This window comes from Ovis canadensis, chromosome 5, assembly GCF_042477335.2.
Source record: "Ovis canadensis isolate MfBH-ARS-UI-01 breed Bighorn chromosome 5, ARS-UI_OviCan_v2, whole genome shotgun sequence".
Taxonomy (NCBI): Eukaryota; Metazoa; Chordata; class Mammalia; order Artiodactyla; family Bovidae; genus Ovis; species Ovis canadensis.
Genome location: NC_091249.1, coordinates 43111379 through 43136162, shown reverse-complemented (window position 1 = coordinate 43136162; position 24784 = coordinate 43111379). Strand labels below are relative to the sequence as shown.

The 24784-nt window shown below is 36.6% G+C and overlaps 2 protein-coding genes across 7 annotated transcripts in view; one reads left to right on the top strand and one right to left on the bottom strand.

Annotated features, from left to right (window-relative positions):
* Positions 1–4821: 4821 nt before the first annotated feature.
* Positions 4822–24784, bottom strand: part of CEP120 (centrosomal protein 120) — an 85237-nt gene continuing 65274 nt past the window's right edge. For all 6 annotated transcript variants that reach the window (XM_069591666.1, XM_069591668.1, XM_069591669.1 and 3 more), the window contains exons 19-21: positions 19118–19216; positions 9700–9845; positions 4822–6590 (exon numbers count right to left, since the gene is read on the bottom strand). In XM_069591666.1, coding sequence (XP_069447767.1) covers positions 6356–6590; positions 9700–9845; positions 19118–19216 — 480 coding nt within the window. In that variant the 3' untranslated portion in view covers positions 4822–6355. The remainder of the gene's footprint in view (positions 6591–9699; positions 9846–19117; positions 19217–24784) is intronic.
* Positions 19530–24571, top strand: LOC138441143 (ER membrane protein complex subunit 5). Its single transcript, XM_069591673.1, has one exon. The coding sequence runs from the start codon at positions 21013–21015 to the stop codon at positions 21511–21513; it is 501 nt and encodes a 166-aa protein (XP_069447774.1). The 5' UTR covers positions 19530–21012; the 3' UTR covers positions 21514–24571.

The window sequence follows — 24784 nt, the reverse complement described above, 5'->3', positions numbered from 1 at the left end:
CAGATGGAAATTTTAGTGACCAAATCTTTCTCAGTTTTTCAGCCTCAGAAAGAAGTCATACACATGAAGCCAGTGCTTTAATGCTTTTAGTCTTGCTCCATCTACTCATTAATATAAGAATCTGCTAAAAGACTGAGCAAACCTACTAGGCACGGACCCTCTCACTATCGGGTTGGCATTCACTAAAATTTACAACAATGTCAAAGTAGGATTCTTGTGGTAATATTTTATTTGTTCTGGCCAAGTTTTAATCTGCAATACTGAGGAAAATTCAGCACTCATCCAATGTGTCTGCAGGCTTTTGACTAGTTAACATGTTAATCGAGAAAAGGGTTATGCTGTCCAACTATTAGATAAGCTATTTGGAAAAGAAAAAATATTTGTCTATGAATTTGTGGATGAAATGTTTCCAAGAAGAAATTATAAATGGGCCCTATTTTAGTTCTCTCTTATTATGAATGACAGGTTTAACATTCCTAGAAACCCTAAGAATATAATGACTACATCTTTAAAAGCCTCTCGGGATTATTGTACATTAACGTATCAGAGTCAGTAAATTATTTATCTATAAATTAATCTTTCTAAACAGATTTCCACCCCCCTTCAATTTGAAAGCTAAACTTCTGAGTCTCTATTTCAGCAACTTTATATCTGAAGAGCCTACATCTGTAAAAACATTCCTAATGAAAACATGAAGACAACCCCCAGAGAAGCAAATAAAATGAGATTTAAGTATATAGCAGCCTTTCTACAGTTACATTCCTAACAACAGTGGATTCTAATTTGATGCCAAATAGAGGTTATATAACAAAATCAGTGACCACTCTAATTCTTTTGGTTTCAGTGAAAAATGTAGGTGCTTAAACAATTCTGTCGGTATTTCCACATTTACACCAGAATGGAGGAGCTGCATCCTTGTCTGCCAAGTCACAGAAGCAGAGCCCAGTGGATAGGAAGCAGCATAAAGACTATGCTCTAGGGCAGGTGACAAAAGAACTGCAGGCTGCAAAGTCTGGGCTCCCAGGCCTCTGTCCCAGTTGCCAAAACCCAAACATCAAAGATGGATTTTCAAGTTATATCATGTTAAAAATTATCCACCTAGACTTTATTCAGCACTTACTCCCATGCAAACCATTTTGTCAGTTAATAAGACAACCAACCAACCATCAGACTACCTCAAACAGAAAGATATTAAGCCCAATTTAAGAAACTAGTAATTCATTGTGAGGAGAAGGCAATGGCACCCCACTCCAGTACTCTTGCCTGGAAAATCCTATGAACGAAGGAGCCTGGTAGGCTGCAGTCCATGGGGTCGCTAAGAGTCGGATACAACTGAGCGACTTCCCTTTCACTTTTCACTTTCATGCATTGGAGAAAGAAATGGCAACCCACTCCAGTGTTCTTGCCTGGAGAATCCGAGACGGGGGAGCCTGGTGGGCTGCCGTCTATGGGGTCGCACAGAGTTGGACACGACTGAAGTGACTTAGCAGCAGTAGCAGCAGTAATTCATTGTGAAAAATTATGACTCAAATTTATGTCCATGGTCTGGACTATCTGCTAAATTACATAACCAGCATTGTTTTGATTTTGTCATTTTTCTTTCTTAAAAGGGTAATAAGACCTTAATTTTATAATCCGTGAAGGCATTATAATTCCAAGTTTCAAGGATGCTCCAATTTTACCTTTAGAAGTTGGGATGAAAAAGTAGCCATTAATTTCCACAAATTTCATATTTTGCTAACAAAGATACTATAAATATATAACAAAGAATCTGATGCATCCCTAGGAATGAAGATAAGTGTTTTAACAATAGCTTGCCGGGAGACTCTTGTGCAAAAACCTTTTAGCATTTAAACACTGGGTAGAGAGATTTGAAGCAAACATTTTTTAATTGTAGTAAATATATTAATATATAAAAAATTTAAGTTTTAAGTATATAATCCAGTGGTATTACATAGCAATATATTCACAATGCCATGCAGTGATTTATACAATCATTATCCTAAGCAGAAACTCTGTACCTACTCAACATATAGCTCCCCCATTCCTGTACCCCATCCCTTAGGTAACCTCTGTTCTACCTTTTGTCTGTGTAGTTGAAGCATCCTTTTTAAAAGCCCAACAATCCAACAAACAAATCCCTGTTTCAGCAGGGGCTGGGCAATGAGGCCAGGAAAGCCTATTCTCCCTGTACCTCAGTCATCATTCATTTTTATGTCTATTTTGACTGGCAGACCATAAACTATTTGTTTCTTCATGTATTTCTTCATGAATGCAGCAACTCCTGAGTGGCTGCATGGGGCAGGCAACTGGCAGACAGACCTTACCTCTGTCTTCATGGACCTTATATTCTAATTAACCATACTTCTCCTTATTCACACTCTAGGAATCACGTGGGAAAGTGTGTGATTTTTCTTTTGAAATTTTTTTCTTTTTTATTGGGATATACCCAATTAACAATGTTGTGATAGCTTCAGATGAACAGCAAAGGGACTCAGCCATACATACTCATGTATCCATTCTCCCCCAAACACCCCTCCCATCCAGGCTGACATGTAACACTGAGCAGAGTTCCACGTACTATACAGGAGGTCCGTTTTAAATACAGCAGTGTACACATGACCATCCCAAACTCCCTAACTACCCCTTTCCCCCAGCAACCATAAGTTCACTTTCTGAGTTTCTGTTTTGTAATTAAGTTCATCTGTGTCATTTCTTTTTAGATTCCACGTATGTGGGGTGTCATATAGTATTTCTCCTTCTCTGACTGACTTCACTCAATACTCTCTAGGTCCATCCATGTGCTCCAGACGGCATTTCATTCTTTCTAACGGCGGAGAAATACTCTATTGTGTATATGTGGCCATGTACTCCATCTTCTTCGTCCATCCCCGTCAATGGCCCTAATGTTGCTTGCATGTCTTGGCTCTTGTAAACAGTGCTGCGATGGACATATGGGCGCGTGTATCCTTTTGGATCATGTTTTTTTCTGGATATATGCCCAGGAGTGGGATTGAAGGGTCGTATGGTAGCTCTACCTTCAGTTTTTAAGGAAACTCCATGCTGTTCTCCATAGTGGCCGTGCTAATTTGGAAAGTGTGTGATTTGGATAGGGTGTCAGTGGCATTTCACATGCCTTGTATCAGTAATGCATTTCCAGCACCACAGGACTACTCAGAGGAGTCACAGCAGAACATTATCTACCTTTCACTATTTCTGGTGACTGCTTTACTAAGGAATGGATAATAACACAGCTGAGCTATATTAACTGATTGATAAATGTCATACCCTTATTTGGGCCTTCTGTATCTCTGTTACTTAACATATATATATATATATATATATATATATATAAAATACATTGAGCAGAGCAACTCTATATACACAGAGTACCTTCGCTGCTATATATATATATATAATTTTATCAGATGTTAAATGATGAGATGCAGAAGGCCCAAATAAAGTTATTTTATATATATATGTATGTAAATATATATAACATTACTGAGTCAATGGACAAGAATTTGAGCAAATTCTGGGAGATAGTAAAGGATAGGGAAGCCTGGCATGCTGTAATTCATGGGGTCACAGAGTTGGACATGCCTTAGTGACTGAACAACAACAAAAATGCTATATACCATAGCAATTGGGCACACGAAAAATATTTCAGGATTCCAATTTTAGTATCAAATTTAGCATTTCATTTAAATGAAATATCCCGAATAGGCAAATCCAGAGACAGAAAGTAGATTAGTGGCTGCCAAGGGCTGGGGGGAGATGTAAAGGGGTAATGATTACTAATGAGTACACTGCTTCTTTGGGGAAAGATGTTAGATAGTAATGATGACTGTGCAACCAGGTGAATATACTAAAAACCACTGAAGTGCATCAAAATGGTGAATCCTATGGTATGTGAATTCTATCAATAAAAATGTCAGGTTAGCTATTCAGTCAAGCCAGACACAAGGGTAGTGAGAGGCCAAATTTTAAAAGTCCATACATAGCTACCAGAGGAAAGGAATCTTTTTTATAGGCTGCAAGAACCAGGTCAGGTGGTCCATTCTGAGGTGGCTGAGGACAAGCAGTATGTACTGAGGTGATCTGAGGATTCCGGCTGGGAAGTAACTGGACAGATAGGTGGATGAGAAAGTCATCTGGTCAGACTCACCTGCTGTACTCTTAAGCTGTTCATGCAGTGCCTTTACACATCCTTAAATCCTACCAAAACTCCACTGCTGCTGAAAGCAATAGGATCCCAGATCTATATAGAAATCACTGGGTTATACCTGTAAAGGAACTCTTCCAACTTACACAGACACGGCACCACACGTACCCGGAAGATGTGATTCACCTCCCCTGCAGGATGTGCTGGCCTTAGGCATGGATACTAGGCTTTCTTCATGAAAAGGAATCACACACATTTTGAAGGTAAATTTTGTTTCATATGAAAGTATCTGATGAAAGGTCTGCTACTGCGTACAGTACTGAGGAAACTTCTCATTCACTCACCTATTCCTTTTCTCATTCATTCATCTGTCTACTGTGGTCATACTCAAACCCCAGGCACCGATGACAATCCAGTAGAGCAGTCAGTGTAAACACATTAAATGTCACTGACAAATGAAATGTCTGGTGCTGAAGGACCACAAAAAGGTGTTAAAATTTCAGACTCTCCCAATCAATTTTAGAACATATAAAGGTATCTGCAATGTAAACATTTAAACACCAAAAATACAAAGTTAGTTACTTGATACAGGAAGTGACAAGTACTAGCCCAATTCATTTAACAAAAAAGTAATAGACTGCTCAGAAACTCAAAGATGTATACAATTATGATTTTTATTTGATAAAATACATAGCCAAAAGATTAGAGAAGGCAAACCACACATCCATTTTAGAACTGTCCCTTTTGTTTCTTTAAATCTAAGGCCCCCTCTAGTGTTTGGAAACATCACATGCAGCACACAAGGCCGCTGAAGGCACAGTCGCAATATTTTACCCGAGACCTTCCCAAACAAAAAGAATACTTCTTTTCACGTGGCACAAAAATCAATGAGAGAAAATATTTAGCCATAATTAATATTTCACATTCTGTCTATAATTCTCATATTCATTATGCTCTCATTCAGTAATTTCTGTATTTACTGTTGGGTTGTTTTGGGATTAACACTTGGTAATAAGGGAAAAAAAGAAAATATAAAGCATGGAGGGACTTTAATTTCCCAAACAAGAAATACACCTCCTTGAAAACAACAGAAAATAGCCTATTCTGCTTTTGTGGAAGTTATCAGTAAATAGTATATACTTCCTAAAGTATATACTTAAATTTATTATATTTGGGAATAAGAAATTTTTAACTACATCTATTGTAAAGCTGACCTAATCTGTGAATTTGCTAATTAAACCTTTTCTTTGCTAATTAAACCTTTTCAGTACCTGGTAAAAGGAAGTGGAAAGTGTTGCTCTGAGGGCAAATGTTTGCTCTGAACAATTTTACATAAGGAATCCTTAAAAATGTATATTGACATGGCACTACACCAATACGATGACTTAGTCTCATGTACTTTTGTAAAAGATTGATTACAACTAGGGAAAATCAAAAATAGGTTTCCACTATACTTTCTTAGCTGAAGCGTTTATGCGTCTGCTTTCATGCTTTATTACAGAGGGTTTATGTTAACAACTAGTATTACTATTACTGGACAATGAAATCTCTTTCCAACAAAAGAAAAAAATGCAATCTTGAGCAGGAGACTGAGAAGACTTATTTAGCTATTACTTCATATTCTTAAAAGCTTGAAAATTTAACAGCTATTGAAACACTTTTAATCTGTACTAACTTTATTTTAAATAAATGACTAATTTGTCACTCAATAGATCACATATGACTTCTCTGCAAATGTTTCAAGTTAAAAAAAGGTAATCTAAAATGAATTAAATAAAACTAGTTGGATTTTAAGTGGTATTAACTTTTAAGATATCTCCTCAAATGAACAGCATTTTTAAAGTGCAACATACATTCTTTTGGCTCAACATAAAAAATTATGTAACTGGAAATTAGTATAGTCATTTCTCTGAGAACAAATTTAGAGAAAAGCTGTTTTGAAAGTTAGCCATGAAATGATAAACACTGACATCTTTAAAAAATGAGTATATAAAATACAATTATACATAAACCAGGGTGGGAGAGGTAGCACACAGCAAATAAAACCAAATAAATACTATACAATAACGTACAAAATTCTGCTTATAAAAAATTGAAAATTACATTTTAAAACAGCCATTTCCCTTCTTTTGAGGGTTTTACAATTAAAATTTAGACCCGGAGTCTCAGGCAAAGTTTTTCAAAATGTTACTAGTTACTGGCATTGTTTTTTGCCAAAACCTCTCTGATCTGTCGGTCGAGTTCACTTATTATTCGATCCTCGTGATTATACACACCCGTCCTCATCAAAGTATCCCTTTCTTCTATTAGGCGAGTCAAATAATCATCCAAACCTTCTTCCAATGCACTGCCATGGGGGCCATCCATTTTTCCACTCGCAGTCTCTCTGGAATCTGGGTACTGTTTTTGTTCTTGTTGTCTTAACCTGAGAAGTCAAGAACACAGGCCACTCGAGCAGGCTACACACACTGTTCTGGTTTTTAGTTAACACCGCCACTTAACAACAGAATGACTCAATGGTAAAATACATTTTCAGTAATATTTTCAGGAAGAAAACAAAAACCTACTTGGCTAGCTAGAGTTAGCACACTTATAAAAGACAGTTTTAAAAACCAATTCTTGCATAAAATACATGAAAACTGTAGAAATTTTGGGAATATGCAGGAAAAAAATCATCTTAACCAGAGGTAAGCAATCTAAGTAATTTTCTCTATCTCTTCTCCATTAAAAAATGCATGCATTTTAAAGTTTTCTAAAAAGCAACTGAATATATGTAATTCTGTACAATTATCAATATATTTTCACTATTATTAATATAAAGAATATTTTCCTACATTATTATTATTGATATTTCGGTTGTTATTAAGCCCTTGTTATTGTTTCTTGAACATAATTTTCTTCTAACTTTATCCCACAAATATTTACTCATACCAAAAGGTGCTAGGTTTGGGGGATACTGTGTCAAATCAAGAAAAGTTTCTGTTATTATGGAGCTTATATAAATATTATTTGTAGAAAGTGGTATTCTTTAGATGTGAATGCTTGAATCTAGGGTGTGCACCTTTTAAGAGTTTGTATGGATAGCTTCAAGTTATGTTTATGATGACCTTATCTAAAAGATGACGAAAGGGGAGCCGGTGCCAGCCTGGGATCTGGGTATTTCCAATGGGATATTATAAACCACATTACCTTGAAAATGGGGAGTATACCTGACATTACTATCACTTAGTATACTAAGTTAGTTTGGACATGGAGTAGGTTTTAATTTGATTTGGAATCTACAACTAAGATACAACTTCATACTTCTCTAAGTAACTAGCTACAAAAATATTTTAATTTGCAACTACTCCTGACTTTTGTCTTTATAAAGAAGATAAAAAACAGGTGAATCTAAGTCCCTGCTTCTAGATAGCCTTCACAGTAAGTAAGCCAATGAGAACCAGTTCTGAAATTATGTATGGTGTCGGGGAGAGGAAGAGCCAGGAAGAGTTCTGCAGGACGCCAGAAAGGGTGCAGGATCAGTGGCAGCGCACAGTTTTGTTTGTTCATATGACTCTTTGAAACCTGAACTGACTCCTAAGATCCCTCACAAAAGAATAAGAAACTGAGGTGTACAGTCCAAACAGGACACCAAATACCTCCATCTGTTCTAAGAAAGAAAATAAAAAATAGGGCCCTGTGCTTTGGGACTCGGGAGGAAATCAAGTGATTAACGGGACACTGGTAAAATGCAGCAATACATGGGGATGATTAATAATAAGATTTAATTTCGTATGACCTACACATATGACAGGAACATGGCTATCTTCATTTAAATCACCAAAACAGTACTGAGCAAAGAGCAGCGGCTTAATATGTATTTGCTAAACTGCTATATACAATAGCAAAATTTTGGAAGCAAGGGGCATCTTAAAATTAATTCATAACATCTTCCAGATCTGTGACACAGTTGACACCAAATAAGTATTTGCTGAATTAAGAGACTAACAGAGTGAACTGAGCCCTGTAGCATGCACTAAAGACCTTGACCTTTTTCCAACTGATATTTATACATTAATATTCTATTCTAAATGCATTTGTGTAATTCAGCTCCAAACCCACCGGATACAGTGGCTGAGTTTCCCCAGTTTGTGTAGGGATATACCATGGGGTAGTCTGTCAGTGTATGTCCTATGTCCTGAATTGTGTCTTCCCCACATTCATATGTTGAATGAATATGAGGCAACCCCCAGTGCGATGGTGTCTGGTGATGGAGCCTTTGAAAGAGAATTAGGCTTAGATGACATCATGAGCCGGGGGCCATCATGATGCAATTTGTGCACTTCCTACAGGAGACATGGGAGAGCTTGTGAGGACAAGTGGTCAGGCAGCTGTCTAAAAGCTAGGAAGAGAGTCCTCACCAGAAACTGTGTTGGTGCTTTGATCTGGAATTTTTAGCCTCCTAAATTTCTGTTGTTTAAGCCAATCTATGGTATTTTGTTATGCCAGCCGAGCTAAGACAGTATGCTTCGCTGCAACAAAATACTAGTCTCCTGATAAACATTAAAAGTCTTCCCCTACATTCTCCTCCAAAAAGACACTAATTTGTTCTAATATTGCTTCCTAACGATTACTTTCTAACACGAAATACTTAAAATAGTAACTAGGAGTACCATACCATGACGCTACAGAGAAGCCCAGTGTTGCATAGTCATTACAAATACCACCTCTCGCATCAGATCTAAACTCTGGCCCCTTGACGTACTAGCTGTGTGACCTCGGGAAGTGAAGTCAAGCCGCTCAGTCATGTCCGACTCTGCGACCCCGTGAACTGTAGCCTACAAGGCTCCTCAATCCATGGAATTCTCCAGGCAAGAATACTGGAGTGGGTTGCCATTTCCTTCTCCAGGGGATCTTCCCGACCCAGGGATTGAACCTGGGTCTCCCGCATTACAGGCAGACGCTTTACTACCTTGGAAGGGGTAATTAAATCACTTTAAAACTCAGTTTTCTCATCTCCAAATGGGATTAATTATATCCTCCTCAAAAAGTTGCTTTGCAGAGTTAAAAAAAAAAAAACAAAAACAGTGGAGATAGGCATATGAGATATTTAAAATAGCTGCTGATACACAATAAGGGCAATAATTAAGAGCTAATCTATTATTTATATATATACACTATAACAATATTGAAATTTGTTATACTTTATATAATTAAATTTATTATCATTAATTACCTTGAAATAGTTGCAATAAATCTGAAATAGTCACACAGGAATAAAATTTAAAGTACTAACGCTATGGAAACAAAAAAGCTAAACAGAGCTACATTCATGGCAAAAAAAAAATGTGAGAGTAATGGTCTTTGGCAAAGATTTTCTATTCTATAACTTAGCTACACTTTAGAAATGATGTCCCTTATTCTTAGACTTGATGTTGTACTCTCCCTGGACCAATGAATAAATAAAAAGTTGTACTATTTGAACTTGAGTTGTACTACTTGAACTTGAGTTCCATATTACTATGGAAAAGAAAGTAATTTTTTAATCGTTATACCTGTTCAGTTCATTTCTTATATCCAACAATTCTTGTCTCTCGGTTTTTACTGTATCTTTTTCCTCAGCGGCCAGGTAACGTAGTCTCATCTGTTCCAATTCTTCCTGCTGTTTTTTAAGACGAGCCATTTGACTTTCTTGCTCTCGCTTGAAAGAAACAAGCCAGATCTCTAATGTTAGGAATACATATACTTACATGACTTTGATTTGTGATTATAACCTTCCTTGACTGTACCCATGATATAGCCATACACTGCAGATTCTGAAGACACATATTATCTAGAAATGTCCATGTTCTCTTTACAAACTTTTCCATGACTTCCCTTCCTGTTATAAGCCATAACCACTCATGTTCCAATCAGTGACTGAGGTTAGCTGAATATAAGATAACAGAAGTTAAGGGCAAGAAAGAGTCTGCTGTCAACACAGTAAGTTGCCACACGAGCAATGGTAAGAGTAGCATCTAAGAAATGGTTAATTATATAAAATTATATAAGAAATTACAATTATAAAGGAATGATAAAGTATACAAAGTAATTATATAAAATACAAATTATACAGAGTTACCAAGAAAAATTCAATAACTGCCCCTGTACTAGTAATTAATTTCACTCCTATCTCAAGAAATAATATGCCTTTCCACTCTTCAGACTCACAAAAAATCTATGCACATAAAATTTCTTTTATATAAATGTGTAACATTCCACAGAATGGATATTCCATGATTTAGCCAACCACTCTCTCAGTAACAGACATTTTCAAATGCTGCAGTAAGACATCCTGTCATCTAACATAGTGATCTCATGAACCTTTCTACATTGTTACTATGAACAGGTACTGACTTCCTGCATTTTTGATAAGAGCATTTGATTTCATTTTTTAAGGTGACAATCAACGTCCCCTTTGTTTAATAAATTTAGTTGTGCTACTTACAAGCTTTATGTGTAAGTTCATGAGATTGACCAATTAATATTATTATAATAACATGCTTCTCAGAATTTAGAGTGAAGATAATGGTGGTCTCATTGTTTATAAGTGAGAATTATTTTCTGTTCCTAGTTTCTGAAACAGTTTGTGCAGTGTAATAGGAACAGCACTGAATCTGTAGCTTGCTTTGGGCTGTATAGTTATTTTCACAATGTTTCTTCCAATCCAAGAACATGGTACATCTTTCCATCTGTTTGTGTCATCTTTGATTTCTTTCATTCTTTTACACTGATGAAAAGTACTCATAATTTTCCGAGTATAGGTCTTTTGCCTCCTTAAGTAGGTTTATTTCTAGGTATTTTATTCTTTCTGATGCAATGATAAATGGGACTGTTTCCTTAATTTCTTTTTCTTATCTTGCATTGTTAGTGTATAAGAATGCAACAGATTTATGTGTATTAATTTTTTAGCCTGCAACTTTACCAAATTCATTGAGTTCTAGCTGTTTGACTATTTTAATTTAAAAAAGAACCTCAGTAGAGTTCCCCAGTGGAAAGATGGCTATTTATATACTAGGAAGTGGATCCTCTCCAGACAGAGAACCTGTGTGTACACTTTGATCTCAGACTTCAGCCTCCAGAAATGTGAGAAACAACTTTCTGTTGTTTGCAAGCCATCCAGTCTGTGCTGTTTTGTTACAGCAGCCCAAGCAGACCAGCGGCTACACAAGAGGTAACCAGCTCCATGTACAGATCCTGGGTGTCACATGCTCTGTGCTGCCTTTTCTATCCTTTCTTCTCTTCCAGTTTGGATACTTTTTATTGGTTCATCTTCAGCTCACATATCCTTGGTTCTGCTATTAATTCATCTACTGAATTTACAATTCCGCTATAAAACTTTTCAGTTCCAGGATGTCTACATGACTGAAAAGGTTCCACTCCTCTAATATACTTCTCTATCAAATCACTTATTTTCTGGTAGTTATTTCTAACTTTGTCTGGTGATTGCAAAATCTGTTGATTTCTACTGAGCAAAAAACAAAAAGACATTCTACATGCAAGTCTAATAAACAAAAGATGTGCAAAGTCAATAATCAGGGAAATAAATAAGTAAACCATAGATTGATACCACTTCACACCCATGAAACTAGAAAAAATTTATACATCTGATAACAGCCAAGAGTTCGACATGGTGTGAAGAGTAACAGTCATACACCCCTCTTGGGAACTGCAGGTTTGTACAACCTCTTCAGAAAGTAATTTGGCAACATTTAGTGAGGCAGAAATGAGCAAACTCTACTACCCGGAAGTTCTACTTTTAGACAGAAACAGAAATGCTCACATGTAAAACATTTTTCAGTGTTGTCTTACTATATGTTTAAGTTGTGTGACCCAGTAAAAATAACATCAGGCTACTACATCAAAATAGTTAAATCACAGAAAACCACTTTGAATCACACTAGGCAGTCACAGAATGATTCAGAGTATTTCCATGTATATAAAGTTTAAAGACATGCAAAAGTAAATAGTATTATTTACCGATATTTTTAGTATCTTTATAATCTTATTAAAAAAATAGCAAAGGAGGAATAAATACCAAAGTCAGCAAAGCAGTTACCTGTGAAGAGGATGCAGGTGGGAAAAGGCACACAGCACTGATAATGCTGCTTCTTAAACTAGAAGGTGGGGGCTGAGGAGCGTAAGAATCTTCTTTGATTCCCTTTTTGGAACATATAACGTGTTTCATTTCAAAAGTAATTACTAAGAAAATAAGAGAAATCCAGACAACACAGTGGACTGTTCTATCTGACTGAAGGTTACTAGTGACCTTATCTGAATAAGGTTACTAGTGACTTTCATCTTGTATGTTATGCTGCAAAAAAATTTGGACTTTCTTTTACTTTTACAGTGAGCAGATATAATTCCAAACGGTGGCGGGGGGGTGGGGGGGGGAGGCGGGGAGGCGGGGAGGGAGGGGTCAATGATTTAATTTTAGGTTACTCTGTGAAACTGTAACATTATGAAACTTGAAGCACTTTAATTCTAAACCACAGGGAACCCCTTTACAGGCCCTGAAGTTTTAATCCAGTGTGCAGCACTAGCAATAGCCACACATGCACACACAAGCTCGAGGTCCGAGGAGAGCTCCTCTGCCGCCAGGTGCTGTGGGTGAAAGGCTCCTCAATCAAGTGAGTATAAGCTTTATTTTGCCTTGGCTGCCTATAAATCCAGAGAGGAGATGTAAACACACATACACTAGACTAAACAGCGGCTAAAACGTGGCCACTACTTACTCTCCCACTCACACAGACCATGTAAGTCTGTGGGAAAAAACTTACAACTGAACTAAGGAACTCAAGTCAAGTTTTCTGAAAATAACCCAGAGCTGACAAGTCAGTAGGAGGGCCTGGATGGTTTCAAGACACAGTTTTTAACCAAGACTTGGACCTCCAACTGTTTTCTTAAACAAAGATTTACATCCCATCCTTGGCTAAATTACTTATAAATTAATCAAATTAATTACTCTGAGTGGATAAGCAGGAGGCTGGACAAGATAGTGCTGATGTCAGCCAATGAAGTCTGTGTTGTTTTAACTAAATATATCAGCTCAGTTTTAAACAGATCTACTGTGCACAAATATGGTAAGGGGCCCACGTCCTACCCAAATCTTAGTTCTGTTTCCTGTCCTGCGAACAAACATACCTAGTTTTAATGTATCAGACATGATGAAAATGTTAAATTGCCCAGAACAACAAATTCATATCTCTTAACGATGATTCATTTCTTTTTAAAAAGTAGTGGCTATTATTCTTCCTCCATAACTATATTCTAATGTGTCAAGAAATGTTTTTAAGTAAATATGGTACTTAGGACACAGTAAAGTAACAATCTTAGAATTGGGGGGGGGGGGGGAGAAACTAAATTACCCCTTAAGTGTCTGACAACTAGAACTCTTCAAAGTCAGTGTTATACATCATACCAAAGATAGCAAATCCAGAATGTATGGGTATCATTTCCTTGTCTTCTAAGTTGGGACCCATTTTATGTTACACTTATTTATATTTTACAGCTGTTGCCTACCCAGTTTACCCAAGAACAAAAAAGTTTACAAGATGAAAAAACACAGGCTTTTATACTTATGAATCAGAAGAAAAGATTTTTTTTTCTAAATAACTGGAAGATTATGATTTTTTAAATTCACCAATTGACTACACGAGGTCACCTTTGAGTAATGGAAATCTCTGTTTAAACATTCTTTTGGCAATAGGCACCAAGCATTAGGTCTTATTTCCAAGCTTTACCAGCTGGGTTTTGTCATTAACATTTATTAACAATCTAAGATACGGCTTTCGCCGTCTAATCCGCACTACACAAATGTTTTGTACTGCCCTCCAGAGGATTTTGCTGTGACAAATTACTGGCAGAGATTATAGCCCCGTGGCTATTCACCAGAGGCAATGTAAAATTAACATGGTACTAATCCAATTTAAACAAGAAGTTGCACAAACAATCCTCTGAACAAAAGCAGATAGAGGATTCCAATTTTATATTCAAACACAATGTGTTTTTAATAAAAAGTTTTAGGGAAAAAAACTGAAGTAATTTTCACACATATAAATTGTGCCTATTTGATGAAGTAATTAATTTTAATCTTCCAAGAACAGTTGGTGGCAGAGCACAATTCCCTATGGCAATCCCAAGGTCTATTACATTTTTAAAGTGCTGCATCTCTCAAACGTGGCCTGTAGAACATCAGCAATTCCTAGTGACCCTGAAATTCGTTTACAGTGTTGTTTCTAAAGCAGAAAGTCTGCGGGATAAGGAATAGAAGTGGTCTGCAATGACGCTTACTGCACTCAAAGAATTTGAGACTATTTCTTTTTCATGAAGCAGACGTCTAAATCAGTAATTTAACACTGTTTTCTCTTTAATTCACTTATAGAAACTTAAAAGACGCATCTGAACTTTTGTGATGTCTTCTGTTATTAGGTACAAATAGCTAAAATTACTATGCTAATGGTTTTTAGGCAAGAGGGTAGAAAAAACATAGGAAAAAAGGGTAAATAGAAAACAAGGAATTAAAGGACAAACCCAGAAGATAGCAAAAGTATATGAAAATGTGTGTGTTAGAAGGAGAGGGGGTGCTTGGGTGGGAGCATTTTTAATTGAACCTTTTTTTAGAGTCAGTTTCAGTTCATGTTTATATTCAAAACCTTATTTTTTACATTTTAAAAACTACCTCAAACAATGTGAAAATAATATCATCCATCAATATACACATCTGAACATAACTTAAAAATCAATTTACTTACTCATTGTTCTTGCATGGGTATTTCTTAGCAAGAAACGTGACAATTATAATGAAATTATGCTCTGATAATTAATTCCTAATTTCTCCAGAAAAAAACACCCTAATCAACAGCTAACAGGTTTCCATCTTTTCATGACTGATTTTGGTAATGCCTTATAAGTATTTACCACTGCATTAGTCTCTTATCCTTCGTAAGTTGCATAAACTTCTTCAGGGGTAGGCGCTGTCTTCCACTTCTTTCCTCCCTGCTCTTTATCTGCTATTTTTTATTTTTACCGATTTCTAACTATTTTTAAAATGATGAGCTCTAGTGGTTTTCTGGTAGCACCCTTAGGATTTTCTGTGTGTCATATCATGTCAACTGCACAGCGACAGTTTCACTTCTTTTCCAATTTGGATTTCTTTTTCTAATACTGATATTACAAACGTTGGTTTTGAACCATTTCTCCTTTAGCTTTGAATGACAAAATGAATGACACGGCCCTCTTGTTTGTCTAATACTTATTTTCTATTAGTTTCGCTAACTTCATTTGCATTTCTTACAACCCCGCCATATTCTCGTTAAGTATCCGCCCTCCCAGCCGAACCTTCCTGTGGAAGAGAACTGCCATCTCTTCCAGAACTGAGCATCCTCCACTGGTCAAGGCACACAGTAGGCTCCTGATAAGTACGTGCTAATGAAAGAATGAACAAATAAAACAACTCTAGATGTTTCTCCAGACTTAACGCACTCCCACCTCTTTGCACCTGCTGACTGACACTACTGCGTATCTGCACAATTAGCCCTTATGTAGGTTTTTCTCCCTTCTGTCCATTTCTACTGAATATCTACCTTACGACTACCATCCAAAGTACTATTCTTACTCAAACTATATCGTACCCCACTTCCCTACAGCTATTATATATCCGCTCAGTCGTGTCTGACTCTTTGCGACCCCATGAATCGCAGCACGCCAGGCCTCCCTGTCCATCACCAACTCCCAGAATTCACTCAGACTCACGTCTATCGAGTCAGTGATGCCATCCAGCTATTATATATAGCAACATCTTATTTTCTAGACTTAAAAATTTTCAACTTTTTGTTGCTGCCATTATCTTTCAGCTAGTCAATCACAAATCTTTCTAATATTTGTTCTGTTCATCAATATACAGAGCTACCATCTCACTAGGTCCCCACCCACTGAAACCAAGAACACTCCACTATTGTGTAGCAACACAGGAGCGTTATGGCTCATGTTCTTTTAACAAGTTACAATTTACTGAGCACATACAAAGTAAAGTACCAAACGCTACTAATGCTTTACAGACCACTCGGTAATTCTCAGACAACCTGGAGGAAAGATTTTTCGTTGTACAAATAAGTCGACTAATCAGAGAAATCAAATTGCCCAAGTCGCAGAGTTATCAACAGCCACGATTCAGTTTGGCTCTCTTGACACCATGCCATGTTCTAAACTACTATGTATGCTGCCTCTGATAGAAGTTGTATTCTGTTATTTTTAATAGCCACTCTCATCACATTATTTCCTTACTCCCAGTTCCATGGGGATTCTTCCCTGTGGAACTAAAGGGAACTTCAATGTCTTGGCACCATGACTTTATCTTAGCTTCTTCTCTTTCAAAGTCACTTTAATTTCTCATTTCCAGAGCTGGTCTATCTAACAGTCAACGATGGCATTTTCCTTGCTTATCATAAGCCAAATCATTACTTCTTCTGCTTCAGTACTCAGGCAGAGATCCCTAATGTCTTCCACAGCTCACTCTGAAATACTTTCCTTATGTGGGTTCTATGGAATTAAGCCATAACACTCACTGGAAAGAGGAAAGAGCGTGAGTGAGTTATATGATTCTATCCTCACTCTTACCACTTAGTATCTGTGTGATCATGTGCAACTTAACTTCTCTGAATGTAAATAGCACCTGCTATACAAGGGGGGTCTTGTTTAGTCACTAAGTTGTGTCCGACTCTTGTGACCCCATGGACTGCAGACTGCCAGGCTCCTCTTATTCGTGGGATTTCCCACTGGAGTGGGTTGCTATTTCCTTCTCCTGGTGATCTTCCTGACCCAGGGATTGAACCCACATCTCCTGCATTGGCAGGCAGGATTCTTTACCACTGAGCAACCAAGGAAGGCCATATTGGATCTTGTTTAGGATGAAATGAAAAGATATGAAGGGCTTAGCACAGTACCTGAGACTTATCAGCTTTCCTTCCTCCTCCTTAAACATAAGCATTCTAAGTGCTATCTACAACATCTTCAGTTATCATCTCAGCAAAGGATTCCTTCATCTGTCCTTAATCTCAAACATCCTCCAGGTATCAGTCCATATTTCTGATTACTGAATTTCTTTCTGTAAAAATTAAAATGCTCAAATCTGCATGTCCTATCTCCTTCCCATGCCTCAATCAGCTGCTTGTCTTAATAACCATAATTCCACTATTGGAAAACTCTTTCTGGACACTAAGCCTTGAACACTTGACATCATCTTTGACTTTTCACTCTGTATCCGATTAGGTTTAGTGTCCTGTACAGAATCTACCAAAATCACATCTTTTAAAATAACCTCTTTGTCATGTTCTCACTGCTACCACTTAAGTTCTAGTCCTTATTTCCTGAAATGACCTCTAAAATGCGACCTCCTCTGTTCTCCATGGAGTCTATGCTTTCTGACTATTTGCCTCTTTACTATTAATCATTCTATTCATTGTATTTACAACACTTCTCCCCCCGTCCAACAACTTCTCTAAACCACAAGCAATTCTCCAGAGGTCCATCTGAAATACCGCATCTTCTATGACGCCTTTTCTAAGTTCTATTCAATAAACACACTTCCCCTCTTGAGCACTCTGTGCGGTTCTTTCCAGAGCTCTTACTATTAGGCAGTAAATGTCATGGTTTTCTTCCCTATTACTAAACGGCAAGCTCCCTGAGACAAAGACCTATGTTTAACTTGTATCTATAAATTCAGGGCAGTGCCTTGAACACAGAAGGCCCTGGTACTATATATGATTATCCTTTATAAAACATATTCACTCTAATATTATTTTATGCTTATAATCTCAATTCATCTAAACTGTGCTATTCTCATGCAGTCTAGTAAATACTCTTCTATGACACTGGTATGCATTCAGAACAATACCATAAAGATGTTTAATAACATTTGATGGTTTGGGAGACATGTTAAAGAAAAAAGAAAACAAATCTAAGAGACCCTATGTACCAAATTTCATTCAGAATTTAAATGGACACATTTAACAAAAGCAAAGCTTAGAATAAACTAACCACTAATTTCAAAATGAAAACCTTGTTCATATTTGATCTTAATAATTTGAAGAAATTATACCCCAAATTAAAATTTTTTCATAAAGCTAATAGCATTTGTCACCCAGTGCCAGGAAGGGGAAAAAAAAGTAACAAAGAATCCAGGAAAGTACTATCACTTTTATATTCTTATAAAATTATGCAGAACTACCCTGTGATTGGAGAAGGCAATGGCACCCCACTCCAGTACTCTTGCCTGGAAAATCCCATGGACAGAGGAGCCTGGTAGGCTGCAGTCCATGGGGTCACACAGAGTCGGACATGACTGAGCGACTTCATTTTCACTTTTCACTTTCATGCACTGGAGAAGGAAATGGCAACCCACTCCAGTGTTCTTGCCTGGAGAATCCCAGGGACGGGGGAGCCTGGTGGGCTGCCATCTCTGGGGTCACACAGAGTCGGACATGACTGAAGTGACTTAGCAGCAGCAGCAACCCTGTGATTCCTTTTCTTGATGAAGAAATTACTATGTCTTCCTAGGAAGTAACATTTAAAAATATGTTCTTAAAGTTCTCCCTCCAAAAGGTACTCCTAATAGAAAGAAATTAATACTGGGGAAAAAAGGATGGTAGTTTTATAAGTAGAAATTATTCCCAGTTTTCTGTGGGCTAAAGGATAGTTGCAATTAAGGAGAGAAAAAAAAAAAAAAAAAGACCTAGAAGTTTCAGTTTTTAATTAAGGAAAGGAAAATTTTATATATAATACATTTTTTTTTAAAAGGCCCTAATCTCAAATATAGAACTGGAGACTCAAATATGGACATCTGAACATAACATATTGCCACATATGCAAACTTGTAAAGAATCAAGGAAAAATGACATAAAAATAATAATCCATCATCAGCTATAAACTACATACCTGTTTAAGTCTGGCAAGTTCTTTCAAAGCTCGTCCCCACTGCTGCTTGTAATGCAGTTTAGACTTGGTTGCGGATTCCAACTTTCTTTCAAGTTCAACCTAACAGTGATTAAAATCATATCAAGTGAAACACTATACCACTGTGTACAATCACTGAAAGATAATATATACAAGGAGTCTGGCTTAAGAAAAGAGTTTATATAGAGTAACATACGACATCATCTAAAACTGTTATATAATTTACTATAAATATTATGGCACGTGAACATTTTCTTGTTTAAAATATAGTCGTATTTTTACTGCCTAACAGCCTATACTAAAAGGAACTGAATCAGTCTTAACTTCCAGACAGTTACTATAAATGTATTTAAAACATATAACAAAGATCATAGAGTAAAGAAACACATTTTTTTTTTTTTGGTTGTTTTTTACAAAAAGCAGTTGTTAGCATTCCAATTTAGCTGACACTCTCGACCTTGAAACCAGATTACTCCTTTTGGAGACCTATCATTATGTGGAATTTTGTCTTACAGTGAAGAGCTTGTAGAGATACTTTTATAACTCATTTTGGCAAAAATCACAGAATTCTGAGAACAGTGAACTGTTTTATCAGAAAGCAGTTTAGTAAGAGTACAAAGTCAAAAATATTTTAAGAATGTTAAACCCAAGTAAGAAAAACAATGCTCCTAAAAACACTGATCTAACTTTTATTTTCTATTTTTCCTCAAACACATGAAGAGAAACACGAAAGAGATTCAATTTTTTAAATACAGTTATTTATACTTGCAGCAGGCAATCTGTTGTGCATGAACTGAAGCCAACTTGGCTAGGTCTTGAAATGTACTCTCTCAAAGTTTCAAACCAAGTACCAAACAAATTCATGCAGCCAACAGACAGTTTTACTATTGAAGTGATAAGGTGATAATATGGCTGAATTACAGTAACATACTGTTCATCTAAACTGGTGTAGTTTTTGAATATCAATTCTAGTTTTTCCCATATACACAACTCCTAATGTTTTGCAGAAAAATAAAATTGACACTATTCAAATATTCAAACTTCAGAAAACTCAGGAGGAAATAAAATGAAAGGAAAAGTAGATTGCCAAAACCCCTTCACAAAAGACCAGAACGTTCTCTGCAGTAATATATGACTTCACGGAGTCACGGTTTTTGCTGCTTTACAAATCCCTAGAGCTTGGATTTAAATGTGTTGACATTTCACAACTAGACTCATACGTCTTAAGCTGAATAATATTCTGAGATTATCAAATATCTCTTCCACTTATGCCCCCAAAGATTTATTCCTATTACTTAACTGGACATAAAACAACTGTCTAGTATAATTATGTAACAATTGGTAATTTAACAACCAGACATATGTCAGAGGAAAAGAAAAAAATCTGTTTATAACTGTGAGATACAAGAATAGGATTCAATTATAAAAGTGATCATGTCCCTAGGTCTTGGAGAAGGTACAGTTGTCCTAGACAAGCCCCAGGATGAGGCTTAGGACAACCAGAAAGATAGTTTTTACCCACTAAACTGACTCCATCAGAAAAAGCTGGGTAGGCTACATCCGTTTTGCCATGATTATCAAAATAATTCACATTTGCATTGTTATTCACACTAATTTAAAACACATAATCAAAACATATAATTTCTTTATTCTTAACAAACAGCAAAGTGATAGCTAACAAATCTTAGATGTAAACATCATTTTCCTAATTTATCCCAAACTATTAAATCAGTGATTCCTAACTTTTTTTAATGATACAAATGCCTCTGTGATTCTAATGTAATATACACACCCAATTCCCAGAAAAATGTATACAACCAAAGTTTTGACACAATTTCAGGGCATTCAAAGACCTCGAGCCCTCATTGTGGGTAGCGATGAGACTTGACGTCATCTTTCTGCGCTGCGCGGACACCCGCCGGTGGAGGAAGGAACGGCTCTGCCGCTCTTCGCTTCTTTTGTTTGGCTGCTCTTTCGGAGTCATGGCGCCGTCGCTATGGAAGGGGTTAGTGGGCATCGGCCTCTTTACCCTAGCCCACGCAGCCTTTTCCGCTGCGCAGCATCGTTCTTATATGCGATTAACAGAAAAGGAAGATGAATCACTGCCAATAGATATAGTTCTCCAGACGCTTCTGGCCTTTGCAGTTGCCTGTTATGGTATAGTTCATATTGCAGGGGAGTTTAAAGACATGGATGCCACTTCAGAACTAAAAAATAAGACATTTGACACACTAAGGAATCACCCATCATTTTATGTATTTAATCATCGTGGTCGAGTACTGTTCCGGCCTTCGGATACAACAAAGTCTTCAAACCAAGATGCAGTGTCCTCCAAGACATCATTGAAGTTACGAAAAGTTGAATCACTGCGTCGTTAAGATTTTTACAAATTATAACAACAGGACAGGACACAAAGCTGGAATATTGGAGTTTGGGATACAAAACACTCCCCCATCAGTATTTATATTGATCGCTCAGACCTAATTAAAAAAGGGTCTACAACCCTTACTTGTACACTGTTAATCAAGTCATTAATGCAATATAAGTTATCTGCGAAATGAGTCTTTGATCTTTCACAGAATTCTTTTTTCATTTAAAACAAATTCACATTTTTTGTAAAAGTCACTGTTTGAGCGCACTTCTTTGAAAAATGTTGATGGTTCTGTAATTTATTTTCTTAGATTTCTTTTGCACTAGTTTTTAGGATCCTTTCGGAAATAGTGTGACTGCTGCATTTTGCAGCATGAATGATAGTAAATGGTCTTAGGTTCTTAACAACAAATGGATTCCTCTAGAGAGACCAAAATGGTGGCTTATCAGTTTTTCTTATGCCCCCTAAAAAGTGGCTCTGCTTCAGCAGAGACGTGCCAGGTTTTAATTTATCCGTGACTTCTCACCCTACCCCACTCCCATATACCTCCTAACATCAGCTGTCTCGTTTCATCACTTCTCTGGGGTTCAGTGTGCCGTGAGCAATTTGTGTGTCAGAAATCCCCTGTCATAACAAACAGATTTAACAAACTCAACTTCTGTAAAGCTACCTGTGTTCTCTTCATATACCTGTAAAAAGATGTCCCTAATTGATTATGTAGTGTAAGAATAGTTGAAGATAGACCAGAAAGACCATCCGTGAATTAATTATCCTGCCTATGTAGAAGAACAGTGATCCCTGAAGAACACTGATTAGTTGTTACTAGCCAGTTTAACTTATTCAAAGCCTCTGTTATTTTACTGCATACTAAACTAGTGAATTAGTTGGAGAAGGCAATGGCACCCCATTCCAGTACTCTTGCCTGGAAAATCCCATGGACGGAGGAGCCTGGTAGGCTGCAGTCCATGGGGTCGCTAAGAGTCGGACACAACTGGGCAACTTCACTCACTTTTCACTGTGAGACTTGAGGAAACCTTTTTTGCACTTAAATTATAAGCCAAGTTACAGACTGAAAATAAAATTCGGCTCAGCACCTAGCATCAATTGAGGGCCTAGTGAAGACCAAGCAGATGTTCACTGCTTTTCGTGTCCCTATTTCTATCCTTGATATATCCACAACTCCTAATTCTCTGCTGTTGGCATGGCACTGTCTTTGCCTCTAATCTTCTATTCTCCAGTTCCAATCTGTCATAAGAAACTACAGATTTCTTCCTTGAAATATTTTCCAGTTTTATTCTTTTTGTATTCTTACTACCATTTCCTAAGTTCAGGCTCATCTCATCTTCTCTTGTCTCCTCAGCCTTTAATGTATTCTATCTACAAATCCTGCAAGCCACTATTACATCAATTTACTCTCTACTAAAGAATCTACAATAGCTACTATATTGAACCTAAACTCCTCTGCCTAGGTGTTAAAGCACCAAAACACAATTTCCATCCTACGTGTCCAACTTTCTTGGTGTTCAATATGAAATACCAACCACCAGTTTTGTCCCCCTTCATCTCTTAGTCCAAGTTACTTCCAAGTTACTACCTATCTTTTTGCTTCGTTGCTTACATAAAACTTAAGGTTCAGCTCAAATTCTACCTCTACATGGAGAGGCCTTAAAACTACTATATTCTGAAAATCAAATGATTTCTTTTTTCTGAGTTGCAAAGAGTTTCTATCACATTCCCTGGTATTTAATTATATACAATCATTTAAGCCTCTCTCTGTAATCTCCCCAATTAGGTTACAAACTCTTTAAAAGTGAGGTCCCTTTCAAAAGGATAACATAGTTTTCCTCTTATTCTTTTCTCTCATTTTTCCCTCTGTCTTAAGTCAGGGGTGGGCACACAATAGGAACTCCCCAAATGTTCTTAAATACACCAATTTTAGTTTCTGTAGAACTTCTGTTTTCTTTGTGCCCTACTAAATTATAATGCTTTCCCTATCTTATTTTTTAAAAGTCCAATTTTTAAGCCATATAAAGTCATTTCCTAGCTTAAAGCAAGTCAAACTATTTGTTACTTCTTATAAAGGGAATCAAGAAGTGAATTTAGTAAAAATGTTAACTTTAAATCTTAATGTTAACTTATTTGTAGACCATTACAGTGAAAAATGGGAATATTTGTGTTACACTGAAGAGATGAGTAAACAAAAACCAAAAAGCTCTCAATCAGACATAACTAGAAGTTGCAGACTAAATCAGGGACTTCTTCACTGAAGTCTTCCTTTTTGTGCTTTTATGTCTTTACTACTTAAGAAATAAGATTCTGCCCTCTTCTGGCTCCAAAAACACTTACAAAGAATTTTCAAAAGAGGTGAGAAGTCTTATTTTACTAGGTATTTAAAGACAGCGGATGAATTCATTAGGTCTGATATAAAGGCACTTCAATTACACTTTCTTTTTTCCCTCAACAAGTTCATGGTACTATTTATACTTGTAATATGTTTGGTGATTTTTATTCTATTGATAGAAATGCAGTTGGAAGAAGGAATTTTAAAAATCACTTACCATTTATTTCTGTGGTGGATATTATCTAATTTCTATTCAGAAAAGATGAATAAGATAATATTTCTGTTCCAATTTTGAGATATTTGGTCCTGAATTTCCCCAAGGTAAAAATGGAAATACTTTTGACACCTACTTAATAGAGTTTGTGAGAATTTATGAGATATTGTCTGAATGCTTCAAAGACCTCTGGTAGGCCACAGAATTCATAATACAAAAACAGAAGTACTTTAAATACTTAGATTAATCAAAAAGGGTGGGAAATGTCCAGCTTGATTCAAATTCAAGGTCACTGGTAAAGAAATGAGGAGAAGGCTGAGAGTGAGGAGACTGTCTAGATATGTAAGAAGCAGAACTTTGCAATTAAATACATATGAGGTAAGAAGAGGAACCAAAAAAGCATGGCATTTGACAAGCTCCAGAAACATTTAATGAATTCAGAAATACTAGAAGAAATCAGTTAAGACCCTTTTTTAACTCAATTTTTTAAACCACATTCTTATTCTTCTCTCCAAATTTTCTATATACACCCTTTTTGCCTCTTAAATAGTTCTATCAAGGACTAAATTTTATTTCTATGGTCCAACCATCCTCTCCTTTTTCAAAGCTTCAGTTTCTCCTTGCCGTTATAGCTTTCCTGACAGGTTTGTGAATTTCTTTAGTCCAGGCGCTACTCAGTTCTGCTGTTTTCAACCAATGACTCCAGTATAGGCTATAATTGAT

Coding starts and splice junctions, on each gene's coding strand:
- LOC138441143 (XM_069591673.1), top strand. CDS start 21,013: ATGAGACTTGACGTCATCTTTCTGCGCTGCGCGGACACCCGCCGGTGG.